Below are 19,843 nucleotides of genomic sequence, written 5' to 3' on the forward strand. Positions count from 1 at the left end.
AAACAAGTCTACATACACTTGTTAGCACCCTCCAACCTCTCAAATTACTCCTAGCCCTGTTGTTTCAAAATATCACCATGTAAAACCTCAAAATTGACCAAAAGTGCCTACAAACTCACTCTAAGTTGACTCCAACAATTCTATACTATATTTTATTCAATTAAAACCTTAGACAAGTCCTAATAATCCTCATAAAAACTTCCTAACTGCTCAAACTAGTCCCCAATGCCTACAACCAATTCTCACTACTCAAAACCTCCTTTTTTACACTACAATACTTCAAAACTTCAACAATGAACCTTCTTCTTTGTCCCATATGAGATTTCCCTCAAACTAACACTTCTCATAAGTCCAAAATAATCACATAACAATATTAAATCAGTTCCTTCATCCTTTCAAGACCCACCTCAAAAACTCACCCATTAAACCCCTATTGTTTACCTTAAAACCTAAGCAATTGATTCATCTTTACTCCACCTACTGTACATTCAGTTTTAAACACCAAAACAACTTCATCATACATAGTCAAGACAGTTTTAATCATCACAAACACACCATTCCAAACATACCAACATCATACTTATCCAAAATCATCAAGTTGATAACTATCATACACTTAAACATAACAATTTTCTCAAAATTCATTTATTACTCATATAGATACTAATTTTATAGCACAAGCACAATCTAAAACAAGGTTCTAGCTTCCCTTACCTTACAATAATTGTCCGACTCAAAGAATGTTCCGCCGATTGCTTGAAACGCAAGGAATCTTTAGACGAACCTACGAAACACCAAATTAGAAGTGGATAGAGTCCTTAGAAATCTAGATTAACCAAGAATGACTTGGAGAAGCATGATCACATATGCAATGGTTGTTCTTTCTTCTAAAAACATATTAGGAGCGAGAGAGGAAAAAGGAGTCGAAACTTACTTGCTCTATTAAAAAAATTGACCAGTTAGAAATGTAGACCTCGTCACCGTGATCGATTTGACACTTCCTGATCGTCAAAGAGATGACTCAAGTTTTCCTCGAATATGCATTCCTTTACCATTATAGAGCAAAGTACACTACCACAAAGGCAAGAACAAGACAAGAATCATTATAGACAACAACATTGGAACCACAACTCTTTCTTTCCTCCAAACCTTTAGAATTAGGAAAGGAAAATCATCTCTGATATAGTCATGAGTGTGCACCCTCACTACTCTTATCCGTATGTTTTATGTTCTCTATACTTCTAGTTATATACACAACTCTACTATCTAGACTTGGAGAACATGGTAAACCATACCATTTAGACTCAACATTCCACAGGAAAAGCACGACAAACCCATAACTCACAAGTCATCCTAAGGACGAACTGCTTTGATACCATTAATGTAACATCCTTTTTTTTAATAGTAAAATATTACTAAAATGAAATATTAGATATATAATAATACAACCACTATAAAAAAATCCTATGAAAGCTAAGATCTACACTAGTAGAATCATCTAACTTCTCAATTGTTTCACCCTCACTTCTCGCTAGAGCAATTGTAAAGAATGTTTTCCAAAGCTCACACCATTAAAGTGATCATCACAAAAGATAAAACAACATAGACAACAAAAAAGTACCAACAATTAATGATATGTATATATGAATATTTAAACATCATACACAAGACAAACATATCACACCAAAACAACCAAACACTTTATGCATGACCATGCTTTGACTGAACTGTCCGGACTTAGAATGAATGTCGAGCTATGGCGGGTTATGCACTTGTGATGGCTTCTATTGCTTTGCAAAGTCATTGCCATTGGGTTGCACCCTACCACACTCACAAGGTTAGTCTGTTCCACATCTTGGATCATACTGGAAGCAACCAATACTAAGACCTCCTGCTACTCTCACCACAAGTGTCAATCCTCTCTATGTGAGAATGAATGACCATTAAAGTGTTAGGATAACCCCCAAGACTAAGCTCCCTACATTCAGACTAAAGATTCTTGGAATTACACCAAGAATTCCACCTTTGAACTCACTTTCACAACTTTGAACACCTTTGAAACCATGTACATATGTCACTTTACTTTCACATTGAATACCAACATATATAATCTTTAATCATACCATAAAATACATTAAACAACCAAACAAATCATTAGAAAACACTTGAAACCATTCCATATATGTTAATACACAAGAACAGTCTAAGAAGAACCACTAAACAATACAAAACCCCTTTAAACTCATACTTAGGCAAGGAAAACAGTTTTGAAACCCTCGCCAATAGCTCTGGAGCGATCCAAAACCTCCAAAACGACCTAAAGAATGTCCAAAACGAATATCCAGAACCCAACCCACCTCCCCCGAAACATGTTTATTAGTGCCTAACTGAGCCCCAGGGCTGGCGCTCAACACCCTGGCCACTAGAAAATGGGTGTTGAGCGCCCTGCTTGAATGCTCAACGCTATCAGTAAGATAAAAACTCAATTTTCTCACTTTGAACACTTTACCCTCAACTTCTAAAGGCCTCTAGGACCCTTCAAACCTTGAGAAAACTCTTAAAAGACTGTTGTAACTTAAAATGACCCATTAAAACCCAATTTCACTCCTATAAGCTACCCAAACTCAATTCTACACTTTCTAACCTCCCTATCAGCAAACCAACTGTATAACCAAGTCTAAATACATTTGTTTGCACCCTCCAACCTCTCAAATTACTCTGTTAACACTCGGCAAGTGTACCGAATCGTATCAAGTAATAATAAAATGGTAAGACCAAGTATCGTTTCCCAAAGGAATCATGGCCTAAACACTTATGTGATTTGTTGATTAAATTGGACTTGTAAACGAAATCTTGTAGGTTTAGATGCAAATACTGAAAAGTAAATATGAATGCATGTGTTGATCAATTGGATCGAAAGAAGCAAAAGTGATTGATGTAAAATATGGAATGATGATGTTTTGGGGTTTTCGATTCATCCTATCCACTCTCATGTATTCAAGAATTCATCTTTCTTCATTAATGTTAATGTCACTTTCTAATTTACCTTAAACCCGATGTCTCTGTGAAGAAAGCCTACTCCTAATCACTAGTTTACAATGTCTTGTCTCCCTATCAATTATTCATGCATTACATTCGCACAGAAGCTTAAAGGCAACCAATCCTCCTATCCCTATGTCTAGGTAATATTTCTCTTGGGAGAATTTCCTCAGTTCTAGATGTACTTATATGTGTCCATACAAATAACATCAATGATCATACAATTGAATTAGTTAAACAAAGCATGCATAGAGTATAGAAGAAAAACCCTAACAATTAATGAAAGAAAGCAATTAAAGAATCAATTCAATACATGAGAGTTTTAAAAGATTACATCGGTTCCCCAACAACAATGAAGGTTTAGTTCACCATAGACATGGTGAAACTAGATGAAAAACAATGAAAGAATGAAAGATAGAACCCTAGAAGTTGAAGAATAGAGCTTGAGCATAAAAAATCCTCCTCCAAGGGGTGAAGAAAGTGTGATTTTCGTCTCTTTTTGTCCATAGATACTAACCCTAATTCGACTAAAAGCTTATATAGTTCCTAAAAATTACATAAAATAGGCCCAAGCCCAAATTAATGGCGCTCAGCGGCACTTTTGCCGCTTAGTAGTAAGTGCGGGTCTACAGAATTGATGCTCAGCTGAAGTTTTGGCCCTCAACAGTGACTACGGACTTCAGAATGCCGCTCAGCGGTAAAATTGCGCTCAGCGGTGACTGCGGCTCTTCTTTTAAGCACTTTCACTTCCTTTCTTGAGTCCAGCTCCTTACTACTTCAACTTCTTTCATCTAATTCATCTCAATTCCTGCAAAACAAGGAAACCAAGCATAAAACCCATCAAACTCTCTTATTTCCAAAACTTAAGCAGAAACATGATTCCAAGCTAATTTCTAAGTCATAAAGGTTGTCTTTAAGGTCAAAATTAAGTATAAAAATAATAGTTTTTCAACTGTTATCATACTTCCAGCCCTGTTGTTTCAAAATATCACCATGCAAAACCTAAAAATTGACCAAAAGTGCCTAGATACTCACTCTAAGTTGACTCCAACAATTCTATACTAGATTTCTTTCATTTAAATCCTTAGTCAAGTTATAATAATCCTCATAACAACTTCCTAATTGCTCAAACCAGTCTCCACTACCTACAACCAATTCTCACTACTCAAAACCTCATTTTTTACACTACAGTACTTTAAAACTTCAACAATGAACCTTCTTCTTTGTCCCATATCAGGTTTCTCTCAAACTAACACTTCTCATAAGTCCAAAATAATCACATAACAGTACTAAATCAGTTCCTTCATCATTTCAAGACCCACCTCAAAAACTCACCCATCAAACCCTTATTTTTTACCTTTAAACCTAAGAAATTGATTCATCTTTACTCCACCCACTATACATTCAGTTTTAAACACCAAAACTACTTCATCATACATAGTCAAGACAATTTTAAGCATCACAAACACATTATTCCAAACATACCAACATCATACTTATCCAAAATTATTAATTTGATAACTATCATACACTCAAACATAATAATTTTCTCAAAATTCATTTATTACTCATATAGATACTAATTTTATAGCACAAGCACAATCTAAAACAAGGTTCTAGCTTCCCTTACCTCACAATAATCTGTCCGATTCAAAGAACATTCCGTAAATTGTTTGAAGCGCAAGGAATTCTTGGATGAACCTACGAAACACCAAACTGGAAGGGGATAGAGTCCTTAGAAACCTAGATTAGCTAAGAATGATTAAGAGAAGCATAATCACACATGTTATGACCATTCTTTCTCCTAAAAGCAGATTAGGAACGAGAGAGAGAAAATGAGTCGAAACTTACTTGTTCTATTACATATATTGATCGGCTAGAAATGTAGACCTCATCGCCGTGATCGATTTGACACCTCCTGATCGTCAAAGAGGTGACTCAAAAGTCAAAACTCTTAGAGAGAGGGTAGAGAACTCTAGAAAAGTGTTTTATTGAGAGATGTTACATTTTAAAATAATGAAACTCATTTATAACAAAATTATTTATAATAAAACCATTTAATATGAAAATAAGTTTAGACTACCACCGCTTCTAGAATACAATTTTCTAGGGTTTTACGTAAATTCTTTAAACATTTTTTTTATTAACTTGTTTGTACTTTTAAAAGAATACTAATATAATATTTTATGGTTGCAAAAAAACATAATAAATTAATAAATGAAATATATAACGATATCATAAACAATTTTCCTACTTTCCACATCCCCTAGCAAATGAATGAAAAGAGGAAAATCAAAAAGCAAAACATTAAATTCATTCTAACTATATTTTGGGAATGGATTTGTGAAGCACAAAATGTACATTGTCATTGTGAACCACTCTTAGTTTTTAGAAGTGAATAATATTGTTAAATTAATTTATACAATCAAGAAAAAAAGATTAATAAATTTAAAAGTGTAAAATTTCAAATATAATAGTCTAAAATTTAAATTAAAATGAAAATAAGTGATAATATTAATGCATGTTCAGAAACTAAAATATAGTAAGTGTTTCTAAAAATTTAGATGAAAAAATTAAAAATTTCAACACTTTATTTAAAAGTTTTACAATTTCGAGATGTAATAGTTACCTAGTTATAAGGAGACAAACCAAAAATACTAACTATCAACATTCTCTGGATTTATGGAATTTTTTTCCGACTATTATCTATTTGAGTTTTTTACAATGTTTTTCATAATTTATTCATTTTAAATATTTATATTATTGTACAAAAAAGAAGAAAAACTTTTTGCATTTTTTTTCTTTTTTTTAATGTACTAAATAAAAACACAGGTTAGTTGGTATCCATGGAAAGAAAATAAATGTAAATTTCCTGAGAGTATAGTGTTATAAATATTTTTAATAATTTCATGCAATGTTTATAAAGTACAAGATAACCCACGTATGAAGCAACTTGTTACTATGCTACCATGGTTCAATCTTTAAAGTAAAAAAGAACAAGAGAACTGTGAAGGTTGATGAAAATCAGAATGAAGAATTATTGTTTACTTATCATAAATTTTTTTGGAAAACCAATTTGTAACATCTACCAAATTTCTTCACGGATATTTATATTAATGATTTTTGTTTTAAAATTTTCCCGAGCACTTATATAATATAAAGATTTTTTAGAATAAAAAGTTTAAATCTACTGTTAATTCCTGTAATTTAATTCTTTTATAAATTTAAATCATGTAAAATTTTCATAATTAAGATACTTTAATGTAATATTATATATATGATTTAATTGTTAAAACATATTAATGAGTTTTCGTTATTAGTAAATTTCATTATTAAATATTGTTATAAACTTTGTTTAAATTCGAAATGAAACGAAAGAAGTTTTGTTTATATGTAAAAAAAATGAAATAAAGAAGTTTAAATCTACTGTTAATTCCTGTAATTTAATTCTTTTATAAATTTAAATCATGTAAATTTTTCATAATTAAGATATTGTGAAAACATATTAATGAGTTTTCATTATGAGTAAATTTTATCATTAAATATTGTTGTAAACTTTGAAATTAAAGGAAAGAAGTTTTGTTTATATATATATATATATATATATATATATATATATATATATATAAACTATTTACTTTTAAAATAAGTAAACTACACAAAAAAAGTTATTAAAAAATAACTTAAAAAAAAAATAAAGACAAAATGATCCAATATCTTACGCAACCAAGTAACAAAAAACTATTATAAAAACATAAGCTTTTGTCTGTTAAAAGTAGTTGAAAATTGAATAATGTATCCACAATTAATTCAAAATACTTAAACTTTAAAAAAGTTAGAGAAACAAAACTGTAAATATTTTCTTATAAACATTAAATATGCATATTTTCAAAACATTAGGAGATGGATTTTACTCAAAGGAATGCAAACTTTTGTATCGGAATTAATTATGAAATGCATCAGATGTATACGAAAGAAAACATACATAATCTCGATGTCGACACCAAGGAAGATGTTTAAGTTACTAATGGAAAGGAATTAATTAGTTAGTTAAGCAGTGAATTAATGAGGTAAATATAGTGGATAATTAATAATGGAAGAGTAGTAGTATATAGAAAGCGTGACAGGTATGTCCCAATCAGTTTCCATAACTGCATTAATTAGCATCAATTTTTCGGTTGGGTCTTTGTTATTAAAGCTTCTCAACCACTATTGCAACCCAACTTCAATCCCTCAACTATTTATGTATATTCATTACTTCTGCAATTATCATCACTTTTTGTTCGTTCTTCAATATCATCAACATATACCCTTCATGCAATCAGTTTCCACTCTCCAATATCATCACCAATATTCTTCTTTCTAACGTGTCATGTCCATCTTTCAATTAAATTCCATTTTCACCATTTAAGCCCCACAAATTGTACCACTATCACACCTTACAGCAAATCATATTTCTTCATAACTTTCTCAAACTCTATATTACTTGATATTTTCGTTGTTGATAGTACTTAGTGGTGCCCCATTTGTATGTGTCACAATTAATTTTATAGGTTGTACGTGACGCATGCGTTTTTAACTCTCTTTTCTTCTTACCCCATTGGAGGAGAAGGTGTCATTGTTTCAAAGATAGGATGAGAGATTGTTCACTTTGCTTAATTTATTTATTGCTTGATCTTAAAAAATATATAAAAAAATATATTTTATGTGAACCAGAAAGAAAGACAGTGGTGTCACAAGTACTAGATGGAGTGGTGGAAAAGAGGATCAAAGTAAACCAATTATTAATGCATTAAAAAATATAGGTAAACGGTTGGGTGGAGGCAATTAAAGTTGCTTTTAGACTATTGAAAGTCTGGGAACCAAATGGTCTGAAAATTTCCTCTTCGGAATGGCTAATGAAACAACGAATAATAAAATGGGTTTTTGAGGATGTTGATTCTGGTAGTCAAATGGTTAAGAAGAAAATAAGTTGTTGGTATGGGGCAGCGTATGTGAAAGTACATGTAAAAGATGTTATGAACATCCAAATATTCGGTGACTTTACACTTTTATGGTATGGCGTGACAGTTTCTGCTGTATGCTTCTAACATGTTTCGATAAAATAAATCTGGCACTTTTGTTTCTCTGTCTACGTGTCGCGTCTTCTCTAAATATCTGAGGCCTTTTTTAATTCAATATATATTAGTTTGAATTAGACTTGGGATTAATTAAGCAAAGTTCTTCTTAAAATGACGATTTCCGAAAAAAAAAGTGTTTATGTCGTTTAATTACGTAAAGAGAATTTGATTCCCTCCGCCAAACGAGGAATTCTTGTGCGTAAGGAAATGATTTCCGTTTTAGGGTAGACTTGAGTGATAGATTAAAGCTTCTTAAACAAAGTGTTGATTAACTAACTAAACACTTCACAGTTAAACAAATTTCTAATAATTATGAAAATGTTGTGCCTTATTCAAATATGACACCATTTCTAATATTTATATATTTTAGTTCAACTCGTTAACAATTTCGTTAAAATATATTTTAATCCTCATATAAATATATTATAAATTTAAATCAATCTTATAAAATTAATATCTATAATAAAGATTATACCTATATATATTTCCTCTTATCTCTAATTAAAATATTTTTTAAGAATAAAATTACAGCAATGTCAGTTAATGTTTATGCATATTACACATAATCTTTTTTTCCCTTTTTTCTTACCTTGAGTGTTTTGAATTGAATCCAAAGTTCTATCAGAGAAATTTGAAGGGACTTTGATTTGATTGGATAGGAAAAAAGTGCTTTAGCTAGTGATTCCATCAGAAAAATGTTAATTATCAACATGTTTTTCAAAATTCAATAATAAAAGGGAAAAAGGAAATATTTATTTTTGGTTAGTATTTGTTCGAGATATAGTATACCTTTCAAATCCCTCTCCTCGGTCACCAAACCACATGGACATGATGGTTTATGCGTGAACGTAATAAATCAGGGATGCGCAGATTTAGTTTTTCAAACCACATTCTTCTTATGATTAACATCAACTTATACTAATAAATTGTATGTTATCATTATTAGTCATAATATTAACATCTCAAAAACATAAAAAAACACACTAAATTTATGATAAAATTACACAGTACACATAACACATTCATTATAAAAAAAACTATATAAAAATATAGCTAAATAATAATAAATTTATAATTTCATTCACAAAAATCATTTTATATTTTAAATTTTATATTCTAGAAAAAGAATTATTCGATATATTAAAAAATTTATCATTAATTAATTCTCTTACATTAAAAAAAACATTAAAATTTATTAACTTTTCTAAAAGTATTTATTTTGAAGGATTTAAAATTAACAATTTTTGACTTATTCCTACTAAATTTTCTTCTTACTTAAAATGGTTTATTAGAACTTTTCAACTCATGAAACACATTTAGTTTATTTAAAAGTTAATTTCTTAATAATCATAATATTAATATAATTTTTATCTAGTTTTATTATAGTAACTTGTGCGTATTGTTATTATTATTATTTAAATTTTTATAAATTAATTTATTGGGTCATTTATTGGGTCCATCGAGGAGAGGGGGTTCACCAAAAAGACAGAAACATCAATGAAATATAAGACTAAGGTTTAATACCTCTTTTGGTCCCTCGAAATGGGGCAAATGTTCAATTGCGTCCTACGTTTTTTTCGAAGTTTAATGTGTTCCCGACTTTTGAAAAAAATGTGCAATTAAGTCCTTTTTGGTAAGGGCGTTAATTTTTTAACGGGCCAGAGCCAGCTAACAGGGTGGATTGAAGTTTGCAACGTGTCTACTGTGTAAGGGTAAACGTGTCTTTTAATTCTAATGCATCCTTTAATACTTGATAGATTATTTTTAACTAAATATATATATGCAGCAAATACATCATTGAGTAATTTAATATACATTTCACTCAATTACATTTTCAGTAAATTATAATTTCGGTCTTCTAAATCTATTATTCAAATTTACTCTCTAATTTTTTAATTAACTAATGCTTTATTTTTCTAGTCTTTGAGATGAACAATTAAATTGCTCTTAATTATTAACTTAAATATCATCAACAAAATATTATCTCAAACATTTCTTACTTCTCTCCAAAGGAAGTAAAAAATGTGCAATTAAGTCCTTTTTGGTAACGGCGTTAATTTTTTAACGGGCCAAGGCCAGTTAACAGGGTGGACTGAAGTTTGCAACGTGTCTGCTGTGTAAGGGTAAACGTGTCTTTTAATTCTAATGCATCCTTTAATACTTGATAGATTATTTTTAACTAAAAATATATGCAGCAAATACATCATTGAGTAATTTAAAATACATTTCACTCAATTACATTTTCAGTAAATTATAATTTCGGTCTTCTAAATCTATTATTCAAATTTACTCTCTAATTTTTTTAATTAACTGTTCTAATTAGATCTTCCCATAATTCGTAATGCTTTATTTTTCTAGTCTTTGAGATGAACAATTAAATTGCTCTTAATTATTAACTTAAATATCATCAACAAAATATTATCTCAGACATTTCTTACTTCTCTCCAAAGGAATTAAGAAATTTTTTGCGTTTGTATTTCGTTTGAATTAAGAACGAGAAAATATAAGTTTGAGGTTGTCGTGTAATCGGAATAGCTTCCTCTGAAATTGAAATTAGAAAATCTGTGAAGATGGTGAAGGGTTGATGGAGATGTTCTTTTGTAGCATCCATTTTCCTCAACCTTCTAAAAACCCTTCGAATTTGCTCCTTCTTTCTGGTCCTCTCTGCTTTTTCAATTTGCATTCAATGTAGCACTTCACTCCCATAACGTCATCTTCATTTCCAACCGCCAAAGATTGGATTCCAAACCCCCTTTTCTTTTGCAGGTCACCAATCTCTCTGCTTTTTTTTTCCTTTTCGTTTCTGCTAACTTGCTGTTTCCAATTCATTCTGCAGATTTCAGCTTCAGGAAAACCCTTATTTCAAGACACTTCCTCCACAATGATAAATCCCCAAATCATAATTTCTCTGGAACCCAAACCCTAACCTCTGATTTATTAACCACAATAATATACACATGTTTACACAGCCACGTATTACCCTCACACAACCACGTATTAACCTTCCCCAGACACGTTGCAAACTTCAGTCCACCCTGGTAGCTGGCCCGTTAAAAAATTAACGCCGTTAACAAAAAGGACTTAATTGTATATTTTTTTCAAAAGTCGAGAACACATTGAACTTCAAAAAAAACGTAGGACGCAATTGAACATTTGTTCCCTTTCGAGGGACCAAAAGAGGTATTAAACCTAAGACTAATTATATAAAAAAAATGACATCACTCTCTATCCAAAACTTAAAAGATAATGAGTTAGAGAGTCTTTTATCTTTATATAATACTTTACTTTTTTATTTATATAAAACATGGGACTTAATTCACACTTAAATTTCAAAACATTTTTCATCATATAAACTTAAGATCGAGTACATGCTTATACTAAATAATATATAATAGATATTTTATCTTTTATAATCACGTTTTATGTTTATTGATGTTTTAGTTGAACTAAATAAATTGTCTTTATAATTTTATAAAGACAATATTACTGTTTTATAACGTGGAGATATAATAAGATATATTGTTTCTGGATGGATGTATATCAGAAATAATTACATTCGGTATTTGACCTTACATTTAGGTATTTGACCTTGTCAACTCTTTTGGTGTACCTCGATGCAGTGTCATGAGTTGAGTTAATATATTACGTACACGTAGATGGGACCTCAACAAAAGTAAAATAATAATAATAATACTTATTTGTTCTCACATCTTTAAATATTTTGAATCTTTTTATTTTTTCAGAAATGTTGAAGTAATTATATCCTTATTTGCATGAACCACCGTTGGTGCATCTGATGTTTTTATATGCTAGAAATTACGAATATTCAAGACCCAGATTTTGAATGGTTCCCTCTTCCTTTTCATTATGCAGTTACAGTTTATGGTAAGTCTCAGTCACGGACTCATCCAAACCCATTTGAACTTATCTGGAGCCTACATACACACACACACACATATATATATATATATATATATATATATATATATATAGAGATATATATAGCAAACTTCAACAACTACTCTCAATGTAATTTAATGCAGACAGAGAGCAAGAAAGAGAGTGCAGTTGCATACTGCAAAGTCACACACAGCTCATCATCATGAACCACTCACGCAATGACCAAAGAAAGAGCTCAATAACTATAACAACACAATCAAGCACTGAAGATTGAATAAACATTCATATTATATTATTATATTATAATTATGTTAAGGTTCCTGTTATTACTAGCTTAATAAGTTAAATCTGAACCTTGCATGGTATCAAATCTTCGGTGATAATAAATATTCCATCTTCTTTTCTACCTTGTATATTATGACACATCCACTACCACCTCCTACCTCATTCCTAATCTCTCCACGTTAGCTACTTTCTTCAATACAGCAGCACAACCAAAATCACTACGTGCCCACCTCCTCTTTTCCCTTCCCATCTTCACTTTCTGCCTTTTTGCAAACGTACATTGCAGTTTGCAGTTGCAGGGCACCTTCTTGTGTTAGCTACTACTAGTTTTTGCTTACTTTTCAGAAAAGGGTTATTCTTCTTTTTTCTTTTCTCTTTTTTCTGGCCAGAATGTCAGACCGGGGTACCTTCTCCGGTGACTCGGCCGTGGATGCTAAGAGCAAAAAGGAACACAAAGTTTCTCTGCTGAAACTCTTCTCTTTTGCTGACTTCTATGACTGTGTCTTAATGGCCTTTGGATCTGTTGGGGCATGTATACATGGTGCTTCTGTTCCCGTTTTCTTTATCTTCTTTGGCAAGTTGATCAATGTCATAGGCTTGGCCTATCTTTTCCCCAAGGAAGCTTCTCACAAAGTTGCCAAGGTTTGTAGCAACAACTAACAACCTTTTCTCCTGTCCTCTTCCATATTAACCTTCCAAGGTAGTAACTGTTTGGCTGGAAAAAAAACAACACTTTCTGTCAATTGAAGGCTAATTTGGACTTAACTATTGCATTCAAGAAATGTAACTATCTTACTAGCTGCATGTTTTAATGTGATACTTGTTTTCAATTTTGCAGTACTCTATGGATTTTGTGTATCTAAGTGTAGCAATATTGTTTTCATCTTGGATAGGTATGAAAATAGCCAAGTCAAAAATCATGTGTTATCTCAGTTGATTTAATTTTGTCAAATCTTAGTAACTAAAGAATATAATTAATTAATATTGATGTTGGATTGATCATATAGAGGTCGCTTGTTGGATGCATACTGGGGAACGTCAAGCTGCAAAGATGAGAATGGCTTATTTGAAGTCAATGTTGAATCAAGATATAAGTCTATTTGACACCGAGGCATCAACAGGAGAGGTTATTTCTGCCATCACCAGTGACATTATCATCGTTCAAGATGCACTATCCGAGAAGGTATGCATTTTAACCCATATTTCTTACTGCTTCCATGCATTTCTGAATGTTTTTCCTATCCTCATTACATATAAACTAAGAAGTTGTACAAAAACTTATTCCCATGTCAATTTCAATTTTAATCTCATTCAGTTTTTTTTGTTTTTTTCTGGCTTCTTCAATCCATCTGGTGAAATTGTTTTCATTAATCATTATTAATTGCCGCTTCAACTTTGTTCGGACAATTTTTAGTTTATGGAGCCTTCCCCTATTCTTCGCTTCCCCAAACCAGTAAGAGACATAATTTTTTTTAAGAAGATTTTTCTTCATGTAATTTAAATAACAGGTAAGACTACAATTAATTGTTATTAAGAAAGTTTCCCTTGAATATAGATTTGAAAATAGAAATATTTTGAAAAAGAACATTGAATACACCTATTAAGATATAATAAATGCTGTTATTTGGGTAACAGCGCGGTGGGTTGGGGAATTTCACTTGAAGCGGTAAAATAATAACTTCAGCATTTGGCGTTTCTTATGGTTATGTTCTTCCCTTCTTCCGCGCCTGTGTTTTGTCTCTGACATCATTGATATACGAAAATCGAACAGTGTGGATTTAATGCATCCGATAGCATTTATGCGCCCGGTCGATATGGTTGCGTTGGTTTTAAGGTTTTGAGTTTTTAACCTGAGCTGCATGTGCCTCCAATAAAATGCACACTTACTTTAGGATGCATGCAATTATGATTCAGCATCTACCAACAGTATCTCTGTGACCATTCACCAGACACGTAGCCACAACCATATGCCACACTAAACCATTTCTATGGTTTTAATCCATTTCAATTAATGGAACAATTTTTGTGGTCATTTACGTTTTAACATTCGAAGAGTTCAACGTTAATTGTTTATCAGAAGACCATTAAACTTTGTCAACTTAATCTATTGTGGCATTATATGATGAAATAATAAAAGCTGTTGCACATTCTAAATTAATTAGCTTTTTTCATGGGTTTTCTCCTGTGTATTTCGTTACATGGATAGAATTACTTCTAAATAAGTATTTTAAAACTTAACGAATGCATGTTAAACGTAAAAAGATTGATAATAGTTGAAGATTGGAATTTACAGGTGGGGAACTTCATGCACTACATAAGCCGATTTTTAGCAGGGTTTATTATTGGGTTTGTTAGAGTGTGGCAGATAAGTCTTGTGACTCTTTCAATTGTACCTTTGATTGCCCTTGCTGGAGGTCTTTATGCATACGTCACAATTGGTCTTATTGCAAAAGTTCGAAAAGCCTATGTGCGAGCTGGGGAAATCGCTGAAGAGGTAATTAATTAACTTAATTTTCATAAAATTATTCAACTGTTTTCTACTATCTTGTGTACGATCAAAGAAAATCTTGCTACCTATGTGGTTTGGATTATTTAGGGTTTTACCAATGTTCATTAAAGAATGCTAGATACCATGTTTTTGAACTACTAAGTGAAATTCATGCTATTTACAATGTTTTTTAACTACTAAGTGGAAATTCATGCAGAACATTAGATTGGCAGGAATTAGGTCACTATATTAAGAGTGAAAGCTGTCGTATTTGCATGAATTTCAATCATAGCAACAGTAGTGTGGCTAGTTCTTTAAGACATGGCTCAATGTTGTACTCTTTGTGAGTTTCAGGTGATAGGTAATGTTAGAACGGTTCAAGCATTTGCTGGAGAAGAAAGAGCAGTAAAGTCGTATAAAGCTGCTCTCATGAAAACTTATGTAAACGGTAGAAAAGCAGGTTTGGCAAAGGGCCTGGGCCTGGGCTCAATGCATTGTGTCCTTTTTCTATCGTGGGCTTTGCTTGTTTGGTTTACTAGTATTGTTGTTCACAAGAATATTGCAAATGGAGGCGAGTCTTTCACTACCATGCTCAATGTTGTGATCTCTGGCCTGTAAGCCCTTTCTATCTTCTACATGACATCCTAGAAGAGTTCATAATAATTGTGTATCGTGGAATAAGATGTATCTTATTTTGGTTTCAATTTTCATGCAGAAATTTGCACATGCACACACATGTAGTGAAGTACATTTTTCTGATAAGGCTGATATAATGAAATTCAATGATAGTACATTTTGCTGTTATTCACTAGAGTGAATTACATATAGTTGAATAATAGTATAAAAACATGTTACAGTGAGCTTACACATTTATTCTAATCTTAATCATATTTTCTTCCTTCTACAATATATTTATTAATGTCATTTCCTTGCCAATTGTTAATACAACCAGACTATAGTTGACATTGCATTATGGATTTTATCTAGTTTAAGGTTGTATTTCTTGTGTTAAATTTTTTTTCTTCATTAAGGTAAGTGTGAAGGTCGTGTTTTGTTTCTCAGATCACTTGGGCAGGCAGCACCAGATATCACTGCATTCATTCGAGCAAAGGCAGCAGCTTATCCAATCTTTGAGATGATAGAGAGGGACACAGTGACCAAAAGTAGCTCAAAAACTGGTCGCAAGTTGGGCAAATTGGAGGGTGACATCCAGTTTGAGAATGTCTGTTTCAGTTACCCATCTCGTCCAGATGTAGTAATATTCAACAACCTGTGTCTTGACATTCCTTCAGGGAAAATTGTAGCCCTTGTGGGAGGAAGTGGTTCGGGAAAGAGCACTGTCATATCATTGATCGAACGCTTTTACGAACCACTTTCTGGACAGATACTGTTAGACAGAAATGATATCAGGGAACTTGATCTCAAATGGCTTAGGCAGCAAATTGGGCTGGTAAATCAAGAACCTGCCCTTTTTGCTACAAGCATCAAGGAGAATATACTTTATGGAAAAGATGATGCCACTCTCGAAGAACTAAAGCGTGCTGTGAAGCTTTCAGATGCTCAGTCTTTCATTAGCAATCTTCCTGATAGACTAGAAACTCAGGTAAGATATTTATGTGTATTTCAAGAGGTTTTCCATAACAAAGTAAATATGGTGAACTTTTTCTTTTCCTTGAGAGGTGATAGTGGTGACACTAAATCAGTTTTTTATCTTTTCAGGTTGGTGAGAGAGGGATACAACTCTCAGGAGGGCAAAAACAAAGGATTGCAATATCTCGTGCAATCGTGAAAAATCCATCAATTCTTTTGTTGGATGAAGCAACGAGTGCTCTGGATGCTGAGTCTGAGAAGAGTGTACAGGAGGCTCTTGATCGTGTGATGGTTGGGAGAACAACAGTTGTAGTGGCACACAGACTTTCAACCATCAGGAATGCAGATTTGATTGCTGTTGTACAGGGAGGGAAGATTGTGGAAACCGGTAACCATGAAGAGCTCATGTCTAACCCAAGTAGTGTATATGCATCTCTTGTTCAACTCCAAGAGGCAACTTCTCTGCAACGCCTCCCTTCGGTTGGTCCTAGCATGGGACGCCAACCAAGGTACTTCATTCTCATTTTCATCGGGACACTTAAATGTAAAGCTTTGATAAAAGTTTTAAAAATACACAAGTTAATTGAATGCTTCTGTATGTCTTTTACGTTTGCCTCTTGGATAACAATTCCATTAACGTGCTGTTTATGATTATATATTTCTTTTGGTTGCAGCATAACCTACTCGAGAGAGTTATCCCGTACAACCACCAGCCTTGGTGGTAGTTTTCGATCAGATAAAGAATCTATTGGCCGGGTTTGTGCTGAAGAAACTGAAAATTCTGGCAAGAAAAAGCATGTTTCAGCAGCAAGACTGTATTCTATGGTCGGTCCTGACTGGTTTTATGGGGTTTTTGGGACCTTATGCGCATTTATTGCTGGAGCACAGATGCCACTTTTTGCACTTGGAATTTCTCATGCACTTGTATCATACTATATGGACTGGGACACAACATGTCGCGAAGTTAAAAAAATTGCTTTTCTCTTCTGTGGAGCAGCAGTTATAACAATCACTGTCCATGCCATTGAACATCTGTCTTTTGGAATCATGGGAGAGCGACTTACCCTTCGTGTGAGGGAAATGATGTTTTCAGGTAATATTTATCAATTGATTATTACTTGCTCCCATCACTTGTACACTTTTCTTGCCATGAAATGTTTCCTTTCAAGCTTCTTACTTCAATCAATTCACACTGAATGTGAATGTATCAGCAAAAGTCCATTATTTTGTAGTTTGTGTTACACATTTTGAGGATTCGGTATGTTCATGAATCATGATCAGTGATACAATTAATCAATTCATTTTCTGATGAATTATATTTTAAAGGTGCATTTGAGTTTTCAGTATTCAATATATTATTGCCGTTTTTACTTTTGATGTATATAAAAAATCTGAAAACTAAATACATAGCTATCGGAGCTTCTCAATTAACTTCCCTTGCTCATCTGGGTGCAGCTATCTTGAAGAACGAAATTGGATGGTTTGATGATACAAACAACACAAGTTCTATGCTGTCATCGCAGTTAGAGACTGATGCTACATTGTTAAGAACTATAGTCGTTGATCGTTCAACAATTCTGTTACAGAACATTGGTTTGGTTGTTGCTTCATTTATTATTGCCTTCATCTTGAACTGGAGAATAACACTTATTGTCGTAGCTACATATCCTTTTGTCATTAGTGGTCATATCAGTGAGGTGATTTTCCTTATTTAACATTTCAACATCATAGAACTAGCATATCTTTCTGCGTTTTAATATTTCCCCGGGATCATTTCAGAAACTTTTTATGAAAGGATATGGTGGCAACTTGAGCAAAGCATACCTAAAAGCCAACATGCTTGCTGGGGAGGCTGTGAGCAATATACGCACTGTGGCTGCATTTTGTTCTGAAGAAAAGGTCCTTGACCTTTATGCTAATGAGCTTCTTGATCCCTCTAAACGCTCATTTAAACGGGGCCAAATTGCTGGCATATTCTATGGCGTTTCCCAGTTCTTTATTTTCTCATCTTATGGTCTTGCCCTGTGGTAGATGTTTTAACTTTATTCTGTCTTAAGTAGGCTACTTGTAGGATTAATGTCTTACCAAATGCTGGTTACATTTGTGCTTAGAGTGTAAACCTTTTGCAGGTATGGATCTACTTTGATGGAAAAGGAGCTTGCAAGCTTTAAATCAATTATGAAGTCATTTATGGTTTTGATAGTAACAGCTCTGGCTATGGGGGAGACTTTGGCCCTTGCACCAGACCTTTTGAAAGGGAACCAAATGGTTGCATCAGTTTTCGAAGTGATGGATAGAAAGTCAGGAATAACAGGAGATGTTGGAGAAGAATTGAAAACAGTTGAGGGAACAATTGAGCTCAAAAGAATCAATTTCAGCTACCCTTCAAGGCCAGATGTGATTATTTTCAAGGATTTCAACCTAAGAGTTCCCGCAGGCAAGAGTGTTGCTCTAGTGGGGCAAAGTGGTTCTGGTAAAAGCTCTGTGATTTCCCTTATCCTCAGATTTTATGATCCAGTATCCGGAAGGGTGTTAGTTGATGGTAAGTTTTTCGTAGAACTTTATCCAATTAAATGCAAAGGATTTGTCATTGACCCATTTGCATGCATAAGCTATTTGCCTGTAACATTCTTTTAACAAGAATAAATGAAACTTACAGGCAAAGACATCACAAAACTTAATCTGAAATCTCTTAGGAGACACATTGGTCTTGTGCAACAAGAGCCAGCTCTTTTTGCCACATCAATTTATGAAAACATACTCTATGGAAAAGAAGGTGCCTCTGATTCAGAAGTGATTGAAGCAGCTAAGCTTGCCAATGCTCATAACTTCATCAGTGGTCTTCCTGAGGGCTACTCCACCAAAGTAGGAGAACGAGGAGTGCAACTATCTGGTGGGCAAAGACAAAGGGTAGCCATTGCAAGAGCAGTTCTAAAGAACCCTGAAATCTTGCTTCTTGATGAAGCCACTAGTGCACTTGATGTGGAGTCAGAGCGTGTGGTGCAGCAAGCATTGGACAGATTAATGCAGAACAGAACAACAGTTATGGTGGCACATAGGCTATCCACCATAAGAAATGCTGACCAAATCTCAGTTTTACAGGATGGAAAGATAATTGAGCAAGGGACTCATTCAAGTCTCATAGAAAATAAAAATGGAGCATACTTTAAACTAGTCAACCTTCAACAACAACAGCATCATCAATTATAGCATAATGGAAGAAGAACATAACAAAAAAACATGGATTTTTTATACTGTAATTTTGTATTTTTTTTTTAGTTTTTCCCCCACATTTATAGAGAATGATGTGGATTGGGAAGCTGATGTCGGATCCAAATAATTTCATACAATATATGTGTATGTAAGTGCCATAAAATGTAAAATGGCTTCATGTATTTAGTTCTTCATTCTGATTTATTAT

General features: G+C 32.9%; 1 protein-coding gene across 2 annotated transcripts; it reads left to right on the forward strand.

The window, feature by feature from the left end:
• The first annotated feature begins 12,280 nt into the window (after positions 1-12,280).
• LOC108335702 (ABC transporter B family member 2) lies at positions 12,281-19,829 on the forward strand. Of its 2 annotated transcripts, XM_017571815.2 has the most exons (12): positions 12,281-12,986; positions 13,183-13,237; positions 13,352-13,527; positions 14,638-14,838; positions 15,187-15,446; positions 15,895-16,435; positions 16,552-16,931; positions 17,097-17,515; positions 17,878-18,119; positions 18,202-18,449; positions 18,552-18,964; positions 19,082-19,829. In XM_017571815.2, the coding sequence occupies exons 1-12, from the start codon at positions 12,735-12,737 to the stop codon at positions 19,630-19,632; spliced, it is 3,738 nt and encodes a 1,245-aa protein (XP_017427304.1). In that variant the 5' UTR covers positions 12,281-12,734; the 3' UTR covers positions 19,633-19,829. The 2 variants fall into 2 exon arrangements, with proteins under 2 accessions (XP_017427304.1, XP_017427305.1); XM_017571816.2 differs by lacking the exon at positions 13,183-13,237 and having other exon boundaries at positions 12,725-12,986.
• Positions 19,830-19,843: the final 14 nt, after the last annotated feature.

This window comes from Vigna angularis, chromosome 10 (assembly GCF_016808095.1).
Source record: "Vigna angularis cultivar LongXiaoDou No.4 chromosome 10, ASM1680809v1, whole genome shotgun sequence".
In the NCBI taxonomy this organism is placed as follows: Eukaryota; Viridiplantae; Streptophyta; class Magnoliopsida; order Fabales; family Fabaceae; genus Vigna; species Vigna angularis.

Bases quoted from the DNA above. Each gene is read 5' to 3' on its own strand.
- LOC108335702 (XM_017571815.2), top strand. From the start codon at position 12,735: ATGTCAGACCGGGGTACCTTCTCCGGTGACTCGGCCGTGGATGCTAAG. The intron at 18,120-18,201 runs GTGATTTTCCTT...GGATCATTTCAG, and splicing joins TTAGTGGTCATATCAGTGAG to AAACTTTTTATGAAAGGATA. The intron at 18,965-19,081 runs GTAAGTTTTTCG...TGAAACTTACAG, and splicing joins CGGAAGGGTGTTAGTTGATG to GCAAAGACATCACAAAACTT.